General features: G+C 43.8%; 1 protein-coding gene across 6 annotated transcripts in view; it reads left to right on the top strand.

Moving 5' to 3' along the window:
* ptprsb (protein tyrosine phosphatase receptor type Sb) overlaps nucleotides 1–13,093 on the top strand; it is a 71,539-nt gene that overhangs the window by 44,888 nt on the left and 13,558 nt on the right. For 2 of the 6 annotated variants that reach the window (XM_076876408.1, XM_076876411.1), the window contains 13 exons: nucleotides 796–932; nucleotides 1,190–1,334; nucleotides 3,363–3,680; nucleotides 3,786–3,979; nucleotides 4,122–4,148; nucleotides 4,400–4,517; nucleotides 4,711–5,361; nucleotides 6,099–6,193; nucleotides 7,147–7,400; nucleotides 7,641–7,728; nucleotides 7,938–8,156; nucleotides 9,300–9,457; nucleotides 12,187–12,299. In XM_076876408.1, the coding sequence (XP_076732523.1) occupies nucleotides 796–932; nucleotides 1,190–1,334; nucleotides 3,363–3,680; nucleotides 3,786–3,979; nucleotides 4,122–4,148; nucleotides 4,400–4,517; nucleotides 4,711–5,361; nucleotides 6,099–6,193; nucleotides 7,147–7,400; nucleotides 7,641–7,728; nucleotides 7,938–8,156; nucleotides 9,300–9,457; nucleotides 12,187–12,299 (2,517 nt within the window). Of the gene's footprint in view, nucleotides 1–795; nucleotides 933–1,189; nucleotides 1,335–3,362; nucleotides 3,681–3,785; nucleotides 3,980–4,121; nucleotides 4,149–4,399; nucleotides 4,518–4,710; nucleotides 5,362–6,098; nucleotides 6,194–7,146; nucleotides 7,401–7,640; nucleotides 7,729–7,937; nucleotides 8,157–9,299; nucleotides 9,458–11,940; nucleotides 11,956–12,186; nucleotides 12,300–13,093 lie in introns of all 6 variants that reach the window. The other 4 variants (XM_076876409.1, XM_076876410.1, XM_076876407.1 and 1 more) reach the window with 3 other exon arrangements.

Here is a 13,093-nt window from a genome sequence, read left to right as displayed (position 1 = left end):
CATGCTAGTGCATTGATAACGGCTAAGTAGCCATTTGCATTTACTTATGTGTGGATGAGTAATGGTTATTTTTTCAGACGAGCATGTGCAGCAGAGCACAAATGAGTAAGTACTCGTGATTATGTGCAAGTATACAAACCGCTCAGGAGCTTATTCGAGGAGCTTATGTAAAGTTTGAGTAGCAAGCCACTGTGAAAGTTTGACCTGTCAGAACATATGACTTCTTCAAAGTGAATAAATTCTACCAGCCGGGACCGAAGTGTGGAGATTTATGTGAAGGAAACAGGGATTAACAGCGAGAAATATCCCTCATGCCCCGGTGCTGATTGTGTCACCGTGACAGCTCCTGAGAAGCTGCTAGGTTTATATGATGGGAGGTGAAAAGAGATGACAAAATAAAAAAAACTGCGACGGTATTGCTGGTTAAATTTCTGTGGCACTTTTACTTCTGCTCCACTTTTAGTCTCTAACAGTTTCTGACACATAAAGAAATGAAAGTATATGTAAGAATCCGATTTATGATTAGATGTTTAAGGGTTAGTACTTAAATGATTAGTAATTAGGTTGGGTTTAAGTACATTTTTTAAAACCTTTGTCTAAATTGAAGTCTTTCTAGCACAATTACCAATAATAATGATGAATACATTATCAAAAAAATATTCATTGCATTTGAATGACTCAATGAAACAGAGTTATACATATAATAAATAATCTTTATGAATAGTGCAAAGCCAAGTATTAGCACTGCTGTAAGCCAAGGTCTTATTTGAGTGTGTTTTGTCCTGTTCCCTGCAGTCCCTGGCCAGCCAAGCAAGTTTAAAGTGGGTAAAGTGACAGACACGAGCATAGAGCTGACCTGGGAGCCTGTCCACAACAAAGAGAAAATCGTCAACTATGAGCTCCTCTACAAACCTGTCAAGTTTGGCAGCTTGGTAAGACCTCTTAGTCTGTTTTTTTAATAAATCCACCTGCTGAGTGGATTTCTTATCAAGACAAAGGCTTGAAAGGGAGATAAAAGAAGATTTTTTAAAAGATTAACCCCAAAGTCCTGCACCCTTGTGTCTAGTGGTCGCACTCTCGGTCAACTTCTCTTCTCCAGCTCTTCTCTAATGTCTCTCTTTTTACTCTTCTCATCTCCCCCCCTCCCTCATCGTCGCACCTCTCTGCTCCCCTCTCTTCTCTCTCACAGGAGAAGCTGACCTTCGGGCCCAGGAATTCTTACACTGTGGAGGGTCTCAAAGCGAACACCGAGTACTCCTTCTCCCTGGCTGCCATCTCAAGCAAAGGCATCGGCGCTTTCACTAACGAACTGGTGCAGAGGACATCACAAGCCAGTACGTCTCGACTGAGCCGGATTCACAGTGTTCCTGCACACACCAACGCATATCCCACAAATTCAAATTCTATTGTGTTTATTTATTTATTTAATGTATTGTGCCGCGAATATCTTGGAAACATTTTGTCCTCCAAACGCTCTCACACACAGCTCGTAGCGGTACATTTCCCTCAGCTCCCGGCCTGGTAAAACCTGGAAGCCGTCTCTGCATCTCTCCATGTGTCTCGTTTATCAACCCATACGTCCAGCCCACCCCCTCCTCCAACCCATCCATCTCTGTTTGACCGTGCCTTTCTTCCACCCCTCAGCCTCTCTCTTTCTCGCACAGCCAAAACATCATGACAGATGGAGATGGAGCACCGATTAATGTTTCACTCTTCCTTTCCTTTGCCCTCTTTTCACTCTTTCCACTCTATCAGTGTCTAATGTCTTTGAAAGGGTGCAACTGTCTGCCACTTATTGGCTAGCAGCCAGTGGTCAGGAGCATTAAAGGATGGCGGGTAGCCTGCTTTGTTGACAGGTAAGTGCTGGCCAGTCTGTATTTTACCCACGCTGAGCTTAGATTCTCTCCCTTGTCTCCTTTTCTCTGATTTCTTTGGGTTTTTTTCTATTTTTGTGCAATCACTCTTAGCCAATAAGAGTTAAATGAGTTCCACCATTTTGTTCTGACACCAAGTTATTTCATATCTGCTCTCAAGAAAGGATAACAGAAAAATGGTACAAGGAAAAGAATTTATAAAGTCGATATGAAAAGCCCCGCAGTTCACCGCGCTGTTTTCCTTTAAGTGGTAAGTACTTGCAGTCACCCATCAGACTGCGTTTAGTGGGGTTCTCTTCTCTCTTTACTCCCAAACGGAAAGAGTAACCAAGGTTGTGTACCAGAGGATGTTGGGGGGGGGGGTGATATTTGGAAAAAGGGAAGGTGCTAGATAAGCAGACTATTTCATGCAGCAGAATTCATTTCCCAGGGAGGTTATGTGCGCTTTCTTATCGCCAAGCTTTGGTGCACATCTAGATTGTCCCCCGAGGCCAACAGAACAGTGGCTGTATGGCTGAGTGGATAGATACTTGAACCTGTCAGCCATGACTATTACACTCCCACACACACACGCACAAGCCTGGACCTCGGACATGCCCGCCTTTGTTTGTGTGTGTGTGTCTTACTTAAATGACATTATATTGGTTGAGCTATATCTGTGATTCGTAAATCTGTGGTGTCTTTTCGTGATTTCTGTTTCTGCACTCATGTCTGTGACAGTAAATATCCAAGCCTCTGTCTGATTCAGTGTCTGCAATTCATCATTCTAGCTTGACTTTCAATTTCCCGTCTTAGCTCCTTTTTTCCCCTCCGGGATCTCAGATTTTGTTTTGTGTTTTTTTTTTCTTTTGTTTTTTTCTCCTTTACCTGCCTCCTAAATCCTTTCAGCACCGTATGAGATCTGGTTTAGTGGGTTTTTTGTTTTTTTTAATCTCCTGCTGCGATGTGTAAGACCTTTCTCTAGTCAGCCACAGTGAAAAATCTCACACCACCCTACCGTCTTGAGGACTCGAGGATTAGCCGGCTGGTCATGTGAAATGTATACATGTGTCTGTGCTGTCGTGCAGCTAGCTGTGCATCCCCATTTTTTTGAAAGAGAACAGACATTTATCTGTTTTTCATTCATAAATCTCGAGCCTTTTTTGGCACTACCTATAGCCAGGGGATAAGATATAATCATTGACTGCTGGATGCACATTCTCCTTGGGTATAATTAAGTTGTCCACTTAGGGTCGATACTCTTGTCTCTGGTTTATTTCATTAGGCTCTCAGGCTAACATTATGCTTTTACATTATGTGGTTGCTCCCCCTTTTTTTGCCCAATTCAGGTTTGTCCCAGTGTTATCTCTTTCAGTTCAGTTTACCTTAGTTTCTCATTGTTTCCTTTTTTATCCTTATCTCCTGTCCTTTTGCTTGTATTTTACCTTCTCCCGGGTCATCTCTCCTAAACTCTTTGCCAATTGCCCTGCTTGCCCTTTGTCCAATCAGAGCCCTCAGCCGCACCAGAGGGTGTGTCCTGCGAGAGTGCCAGCTCCACCTCGCTGAGAGTAAGTTGGGGGCCTCCTCCAATGGAGGGCCAGAATGGCGAGTTGGCAGGTTATGAGCTGAGATACCGGAAAGTTTCTGGGGCAGGAGGTGGAGGTCTGGGTCCGGAGGTGAAAGACCTTCCTATCCCGGCCCAGCAGGGGCAGACAGTGGTAGAGGGGCTGGAGAAATGGAGTTGGTACAACATCACTATTGCAGCCTCTACCGCAGAGGGGACTGGACCCAGCAGCCCTGCTGTGCTCTGCAGAACAGACGAGGACGGTGAGCGTGAGAGCCGCAGATCAGACCTAAACGTTATTGACTGCTAAGTTGATTATTTACTGGCTAGAACTTTGGTCACTTAATTAATTCCACACGTGTGCTCAGTTCCCGGCGCAGCCCCTCGTCAGGTGGATGTCCAGCCGCTGAACTCCTCGGCTCTCCGAGTCACGTGGCGCCCAGTGTTGCCACGGTTACGGCAAGGCCAGATCCGTGGCTACCAGGTGCATTTCAGCCAGGCAGAGAGCGGTGAATCACGCAACCTTCCCCGGATCAAAGACCTCTTATTGGACGAGTCTCAGGTGACAGCATAGCTAAATATATAAATGATTAAATGGTGTTCATTTGTTATATTCATCCTCCCTTTCTCCTCCGCTCCTTTGACTCACTCCTTCTCTCATCCGTCTCGGCTGCCTGTGGGGTGTGTCTCGTCTGTGGGATAAGATGGAGGAGGATGACGCGACTCAATATGTGAGTGCAGACTACCCGTCCTCTTCTCATTATAAATGAACCAATTATTAATGCATACAGCGCTATGCTGCTAATAGACCACAGATTTAATTATCAACTCTTATGTAAGTTTTCTTTTCTTTTTTTTTTTGCTGATGCACAGTTCTTCCCCAAAAAAGGGGAATAAATCAATAAATAGTGTCTTTTTTTCTAAGATTGAAAGGAGTGAGTTTGCAGTATTTGATGGTGGTATTTTGTGTTTTCTCCCGCAGGAGCTGATTTTAGGAGATCTGAAAGCAGAGACTTTGTACTCTGTCTCTGTGGCAGCATACACCACCAAAGGGGATGGAGCACACAGCAAAGCCAAGCTGGTGCAGACCCCGGGGATTGGTAAGCATATGTCAAGTATACATTTCAGTGCCCCAGATTTAGTAGCATACTCAAGAATTGATCGTACAGTAAGCTGCGCCAGGAGATGGCAATAAATAAGCCGACAATCAATTCTAATTCTTCTGTATTTGCGTGATATATGTTTATCTCTATTCATTTTCTTTTTTTCTGCTGCCTACGCTGTTGTCTGCAGTGCCTGGTCCCCCCTCCCTTTGGGTGCGTCTGGGATCGAGCCCGTCAGTTGTGGTGCGGTGGGCTCCTCCGCTGGAATGCTCTGATAGCCGGGGGGCCCCGGTGGAAATCCAGGGCTACCGCCTACAGTTTGGCCTGAAGAATAGCTCTTTAGACACCACGGTGGATTTCACAAATCGTGAGAGAAACTTCACTGCGAGAGACCTCTCCCCAGGCTCCTCCTACATCTTTGTGCTCGCCGCAAAGAGCCGAGCAGGCTATGGAGATGTAGTCCAGCAGGAAATAACAGTCCCTATTTTTCCTCCCGTGGGATACCCCAAAATATCTGACTTTGTTAATGTCACTTGCTGCTCCCTGCAGTTGTCCTGGCTGCCCCCAACCCCAGAGGAGAGCAACGGTGTGATTACAGAGTACACTCTAGCCTACAAAGAGGCTGCACACACCCAACCCTCTGCTGACCCTGGCCCCTCCGCTTTTCCAACCCCCTTTGCTCGTCCACGGCTGATAGCGCTACCAGCAAGTGAGTCGAGCTACACCATCCTGGGCCTCAATCACAGCAAAGCTTACGAGGTGCAGCTCAGAGCCCACAACAAGGCAGGGCCGGGCCCCTTCAGCCCACTACTGGTGCGCCTCACCCTGTCCTTGGAAACAGGTAGGGCTGGCCTCCGGCCTCAGGAACACCTTTCTAAGCGCTGGTTCAACTTCACATCTCCCCTTACTGTGGATTTCACTCCAAAAACACTAAACTTAATGAAGTCTGGGCCAGTTCTTACAGGTCTGCCTCTCACCAGTGCACCTCAGAGAGGATGAGAACTGCAAAGTGCGGGACACAACTACTCTCCCCAATCTCCTCCACTCACTCACTTATACCTTCATCACCTACCCTTCACCACCAATGGAAGCAGGCTGAATGTTAATGGATGTTTGCTTCAAGAGCACTGCTTATCACAAACCCTCAGGTAAAAGTCAATACAGGGCTCGGATATACAGTATCTAATAGCGAAGGTAAGTGTTCGGTCTGATTTGAAGCGAAAACCGGCGTCTGGCGCTGTATCTGCAGGTAAGCTTTTTTTATCTGATAGACCTTCACTACCACCTTTTCCAAAGGCTTTGCTGAAGTCTGAGTCTAACAAACACAACCTTACACTCTAACAACGTGGCATGTCACATTTCTGCAGCCAGTCTGTCTCTTACTTGTACTTATTACTCTTGCCATCCACTTTCCTCATCACCTGCCTATCCTCCTAACCATCATGTCTTTCCCCCTCCTCATCAACTGACCGGGCTGTTCTCCATTTTTACAGGTCGAGAAAAGCAGAGGACGCCGCGATTTTAATAAAACGCTTCATCACGAGTGACTCTCTGCCTGTTTGTTTCTTCACTTCCCAGATGTGCCGAGGAATTTTTCGGTCAATCTGGCCACTGAGACCAGCGTTCTTCTTACCTGGGAGTTTCCAGAGACTAGCAACCCCTATCGCTTTACTGTATGTTGAATGGCACGTGCAGTGCCTCATTGTGTTACGTAAAACTCTAATGTTTTAACATCTGTGGGATCCTTAAGATTATAATACTCAGCTTTATTTGGGTCAAGTTTTTGGAAATTATAGAGTGCATTTTAAATAGCAAGAGTTAATTACAGATCAGCACATTGTAGGACAAACAACATCTCAGACATGCAGAAAAAATGTATGACAGGAAAGAGGATAGAAACTATTTAAATAAAGCGTGAAATACTGAGTAACACAGATCTAATAAAAATGTATAAAATTAATATATAAAAAGAACACAAATAAAAAGCAAAACAGGCAATATTTTTTTAAATCCAAGATTGATCAAATAAAAAATGTGAAATTTAAAAACACTTATGAGCTGCTGACTCATTTTTAAAATATTTTTAGCATGCATGACCCCGACACAATAATACACCCACAGATCTACCCACAGGCATTCATGTGGAATTTCTCTGGACTATGAGAAGTTCAATTAAACTGAGCATTTACTGAATATAGCAAAATCCATCTACCAGCACTTTAAAGTGCACTTATTATCTCATTTATTGAATCCAGAAAAGAGGTTTACTGGGATTATATCCCTTGCTAATAACTGACTAGGTTTACTAACTCCTAGTTTACACTGGTCCTGGCTAAGAATAGTTTAGCACACATTCCTCCAATAAAACGTCAGAAAGGGCATCTGGTATAAAAAAAAAAAAACCTAAACTAAATCTGCCGAAGTGAATGTGCAGAGCCCCCCGCTGTGATGACCCCTTGGGAGCAGCTGAACGGAATTTTAGTTCAAACTCTCAAACAAACCCATCAAAAAACTTTATTCAGGGCATTTTACAAATGTTCCTTAATTTAGTTCTATAGCATTAAATGACTATTTAAACAGCACACAACATAAAGATTAGCTTCACCAACTCTTTCCCACCCTTCAGGTTGAATATAACCGTCAGAAAATGGAGGTGGACGCTCGCTTGAGAAAGGCAGTCATCCCAAACCTTCAGCCTAACACGAGCTACGACTTTAAAATCACTGCTCCTGAGGGGAACCCTGGAGGCCTTCGCCATCGCATCTCTGCTAAGACATCCCCAACGATCACCATCCGCCGCCCTGAGATCGACCGCACTCGTGACTCCGAGACCACCGTGACGCTTATCTTGCCATCACTGGAGAATCGCAGTCCCATCAAGTAAGGCTGAAAGACTGAGCCTTAGATGCTCTTACAGGCCTTGAAAACGTTGTCATGTCATATAGGGGTGACAGTCATCTGACTTGCTGTGTTCAAGTCTGGTGATTACAGTCACGGTAACAGTATGGGGCACTGATGATAACAGTACATGACTGCTCTAAAGTGAAAATAGTTACAGACAGTTTGCTATTGTGCAACTGCAGCTGTTGTTATGTTGTTTGTCCTCTTGCACTCCTACAGGAATATTTATGTTGTTGTGGTTCCGCTGCGAAGGCCCCGCGGCGTCATCAGACACCTCAAGAGTCCAGACGAAATGGACCTAGAGGAGGTGAGAACCACAACAATAACAGCACCCACTGATGTCTGAGCCTGCGAGGAGGAAAAGACCTATAAACACACACAATCCTATCTCTGAGAACTCCTGGCAACGCTTACCCTTTTTAATTCAATATCAGTCTTTAAACATTAGTCACAGTTATTGGAGAGGCTTATTTTGCTTGTCTGTGTCTTTTTTCTCTTTCTCTTTCTTTCTTTTAGCTGTTAAAAGACATCAGTCAAAGGCAGAAGGATACTCGACAGCAGAAGCAGGTGGACTTGCGCCGGGCTTACATCACAGCCCGTTTCACACCTGCCATCCTGCCGGCTTTCTTCACCCTGGGGGACCAGCTGGACTATGGCGGCTTTGAGAACCGAGCTCTAGAGCCAGGGCAGGAGTACGTCTTCTTCATTCTGGCTGAGCTGAACTCCACATCCGGGGTATGAAAGACACTACTTTACATGTCTTTTCCCTGTTTGTTTTTTTTTAAACTGCTCCCACATTCCAGGCTGTCCGCGTTTCTCTCCTGCAGGCTGTCACTATACATTGTAATCAATACGGCCGAGCTGCTAAAACAATAAAATGCCCATCAGTCAAAGTGTTGTAAGCAAAAGGCAATAACCCTCACATACTTCCATCACCACTGCTAATAAAGAGTGAGTGTACCCGCTGTGGCAGTGGAAGAAATATTGCCTCATGCACCCCTGCTATGTATGTGCATTCAAACTGGAATAGACATAAATATACAACTTAAAATTAGACTAGGGTCTTTATATTAGATTTTTTTCATTATTGGATCCCTTCTAGCTCAGGGGATGCTCTTCCAAACTTCTGCAGAACTAATAAAAAGCAACAGTTCGAGCAACAGTAAGGTTAGGTACATTTTTTTTGAGCTACTGTCTAAAATGCTGAGGAAAAATAAAGGCACAAATGCCTGCACATTATATGACTGATCACAATTATACGGACATGTTTTCAGTCTAATGCAATCCACTGCAACAGCTCAGCAATAATGCAAACACTGACCCTGTTTTACTTTTGCAAAAAAAAATGAAAAACCTGAGGGAGAAAACAAACGATTCGACTCTACACTTACTTCTCTGTGTCATAGTCTTTAGAATGACATGACAAAAAGAGCAAGAGAATGAAGGCCGATAAATAAATATTTGCCAAAATACATCAAAAGAGTGTTAAATAAATTTTAAAAATAACCAGTCTTATCATCGGTATTTTCACTACGGGAGCAGGATGGATGAGAAGCAGTATTTTGAATGGCACAAATCAAACAGAGATGCATTGGAGTGAAGATCTCACTCAGCCTGAAGAATGTGGGGATTTGTTGTGAGGAAACACCAGGCTCAGGTTTTCAGGTTCTCTCCAGTTTTCCTGGTGATCCTAATCCACACCTGCTGCAGTAATCCACAGAGATAGAGAGTGCATCAAATTGGAATTTAGTCTCAGGTGTTCACGGTAGACCAAAGTAAAACACAAAAAAATAAAATGCCCTTTTTTGTCACTGCCTGTCCACAATTTTGTGATCATCTTCTTCTGTGGTGTTTTTTCGTTTACGTTTTTTTTTACAGAAGATGTACGTGGCCAGCCCGTACACAGACCGCGTGATTGCCCCGGACTCAGACCCGCAGCCATTCGATGCAGGTGACGGTCTGATCTGGGTGGTTGGACCAGTCCTGGCTGTAGTCTTCATCATCTGCATCGTTATCGCCATCCTCCTGTACAAAAAGTGAGTGGGATGGACTTCATAAAAATAAAATGTCAAATTTTCCAACCATGACGCTAACTCACACTCTTGGTCACACTGGGTAAATGCCACAGCAGCTTTGATTATGACTCTTCAAGGATAAGACTGACTTTAGTCAAAACTTTTCACAATGACATCAAACTCCATGAAATGCGCAGAAATCTTTTCATGTGTTTCAGCCTCGCTGTTTGTGAATATTCATTCTAACTGAATATGTCAATCTTTGAAGATGTCCCACACATATAATACATTATATATTTAGTAGGGGTGCAACGATACACAAAATTCACGGTTCGGTTCGATACTTTGGTGTCACGGTTCGATATTTTCTCGATACAAAATAAAATGTTCATGCCTTTTTAATTTGTCATTTATTAAAATTATAAATATATATTTTAACTCAAAAGTAAGTTTTTAAATTTAACCCTAACCCTTGTGCGTGTTTTTTATTTTGACAGCGAATGCGCACCTGTGGACCACTTATGTGCAGCCCTGGTTATTTAGCTCGTCATATTGCAGCCACAGAAATTATTTTGTCCATGAAACCATAAAGCTGCACTTTCTTTTTGCCTTATAGTCTGATTTGTCATAACTTCTCCGTTTTGTGGTAAGCTTTTCTTTGGCTGTCACTTCTTCACCCTGACCTGTCTTATTTGGCTCAGCAGAACTGAAATGCTTTTACACACTCACTCACATAAGCTCAGCGATTCTCTGCACGATCAACCTCTCACATGTTTAAGCTTGCTGCGGGAGATTTCACTTGTCATGTTTGCATAGTAAGCTAACGATTAATAAGACGATGTCAGAGGAATTGGTGCGCAAATTATCATCACTCACCAATCAGTACTGTCGCTCTCTATACACAGTTCACGCGATTGCAAAGTGAAAGCAAAAAACAAGCGCAAATTCAAACGCGATTTCAATATGTCACATATTGACAGTGGCTCACCGATGCCAATGACATAATTACCCAGCTACATTTCTGAAAGAATGCAAAAGCATTGACATATATTTTTCCTTCCTATGATAGGCCGACGGGCAGGGCAGAGATAGATTTTGGTAGCCCGACTGGAAAAATCTCTAGCCCCAGGACGTCAGGCTAGCGATTTTGCGAGCCCTGTATCTGATTGAGGAATCACTCATCTTTGGAAAAGAGAGTTTATTACAGAGAAATGGCTCTTTCCAAAATAAAAGCTATACTATACGCTTCTTCTGGGCTATATTCTCAGCAGCATATTAAACATATCAGGTCCCCATAAGGAGAATCATGTGCTAACAGCTGTCTAAATGACTCGGTAAAGTTTGTAGCATGCATGCTTGTTGTTTTTGTCTTTGCACTAGGATGATGTCGGCGTAAATGTGCAGTCATATTCGTTGTGTTCCCACTAGTGCTTTCAGGTTAACCTCGTTAAAATGACCTTAACGCCACAACACGGCAAATCTCCGTTAACGAGCTACCCCTGATAGCCCGTGCATGGGGCTAGACAGCCAACACTTAACGAGCTAACTGCGCTAACACACTAGTTCACACCAATGTAATTGAGCATTGCATGGCACATCCAACATACTGTTTTACTTTAGTCCATGACTCGCTTACCTTCAGGGTCATACGTCACATGAAAACCAAAATAATTCCAAACGCCAGATCTGAATGAGGGGGGGAGGTTCAATTTGCCATGTTGCAAGGAGAGCTTAACTTCTGTCTCGCTAGCTTGCCCTGCGCTCTTCCTTCTGACTATGCTGTCTGTGTGGAGCGCTCAGTGGATCTGCGCTCGACAGTGCAGCCTAGGCGGAGTAGTCGAACACAGATTCACTGAGCGCTCCACACAGACAGCATCGTCAGAAGGAAAGTTGATAAAATAAATTACAAATGTTGTATTGTTCGATACATATGCGTACCGAACCGAAAGCACTGTATCGAACGGTTCAATATCGATACGAATATCATTGCACCCCTAATATTTAGGGACTGTATTTTTTGGCAAACAAATATGTGTCAGCGACTATTTACAGCAACTAGAGTAAAATACATTTGTGGTTGCTAGTGAGTATTTACAGCAGCGCGATTATGCGTCAAAACTCGAGTCAAGATAAACGACGGTGCCATTACTTATCATCCATGTTCCAGCTGCGCCCGTGTGGCTCACTGATGGGTTTTAGACAGTGCAGCAACATTAAGCATACACACTCAGGTACTATGCTTATATCCTTGTTGCACCTCCTGCTGTTATACTCTTCCACGACAGCTCAACATTCACCAAATTCTCTATGAATTTGGAAATTTTGTTCATTCCTCAGACAGCCATCAAGCAGTCTGACCCTGCTGTAAGCCTGTGATATCTGCTGCAAGCCTTCAAGCATTTGAATGCTAATGCAAAATATTGATTTTCCTCTCTAACAATCTGTCCATTTCCTTCCCTTTCTTCCTCTAATTATTCCTGCCCATGCTCCCATTTCACTGGAAGCAGCAAACCTGACAGGTAAGATTAAACCAATGTCAAGCTCTTTGTACATTTTAACCCACAGTAATTACAAGATACCAGATGCTGTACAAAGAACTTGTACAAGGACTTAAACACTGTATCTGTTAATGCTGTGTTTACGCGAATCAAGCGGCCATGCTAATGACGTGTCAGTACCGAGCCTGCTTTCCTGTCCCCGGTTTGTTTGCATGTGCTAATTGCTCTTTTGACTCACTGGTGTTTCAGCAGTAAGCGCAAAGACTCTGAACCTGGAACCAAGAGCCTTTTGAGCAACGCCGAGATGATGGCCCATCACCCGACCGATCCCGTGGAGATGAGACGCATCAACTTCCAGACTCCCGGTAGGCAGCGTGCGCCTCCACGGGCACCTGAAGAAACACTTTTTGTTCTGAACGATAAAATCTACTTTTGATTGCTCATCGTTTGAAAATGAAATATTCATGCCGGCAGTTTTATTCCTGGTAGAAACCCACAGACGAGATTGAGAAAGTTTTCCTCCTCATCACAGCCAACACATACCTGGCAGCTTCTAGTCGTTTCTGAGATCAAAATGGCTTCTACCCAGGTAGTACAGTCACTGCTTAGTCACGGCTGAGTCATCACGGTGTGACAAAATCTGATTATCTCCGCTCGCCCACAATCCACATGCCAAGCTGCAGAAAGTAGCATCAGAACAAACAGAAATGACAGAAATCTGCCTTATCAATCTTGAATGTTTAGAGCTCAGAGCGGATTCTCAGAAGTTATGCTGTGGGTTAACAGTGATCATTTGTAAAGCAATTGGCTCTCTTCTCGCCAGCATAACCAACCAAAGCCTCACTTTGAAGTAAATACACAGATTTTGCTGCTTCCCACCCCCTACCGAGCGAGATCTAACAACACAGCTGCTTCGGTCGAGGCAACGGGCCAATGAGGCTTCGCTTTCACTTCTTCCCGTTCAGTTAGCACCATCCTAATAACACATGACCTGAAGGAATTTAATCACCGCTCTCTGTGTATTTTTTGTGGTTGCAATTTATAGAAGCGTTTCGGGGTCCTTGTTGAAAAAGGTGGCGAGATGTGTCACCACAGAGAAAGGTCACCTGCCAGGATATTAAAGGGCAAATGAGAAAGATTTTTATTTAATCAATAGATA

This window comes from Maylandia zebra, linkage group LG18, assembly GCF_041146795.1.
Source record: "Maylandia zebra isolate NMK-2024a linkage group LG18, Mzebra_GT3a, whole genome shotgun sequence".
NCBI classification, from domain to species: domain Eukaryota; kingdom Metazoa; phylum Chordata; class Actinopteri; order Cichliformes; family Cichlidae; genus Maylandia; species Maylandia zebra.
The sequence above is the reverse complement of the archived record's forward strand: the minus strand, read 5'-3'. Positions and strand labels throughout refer to the sequence as shown.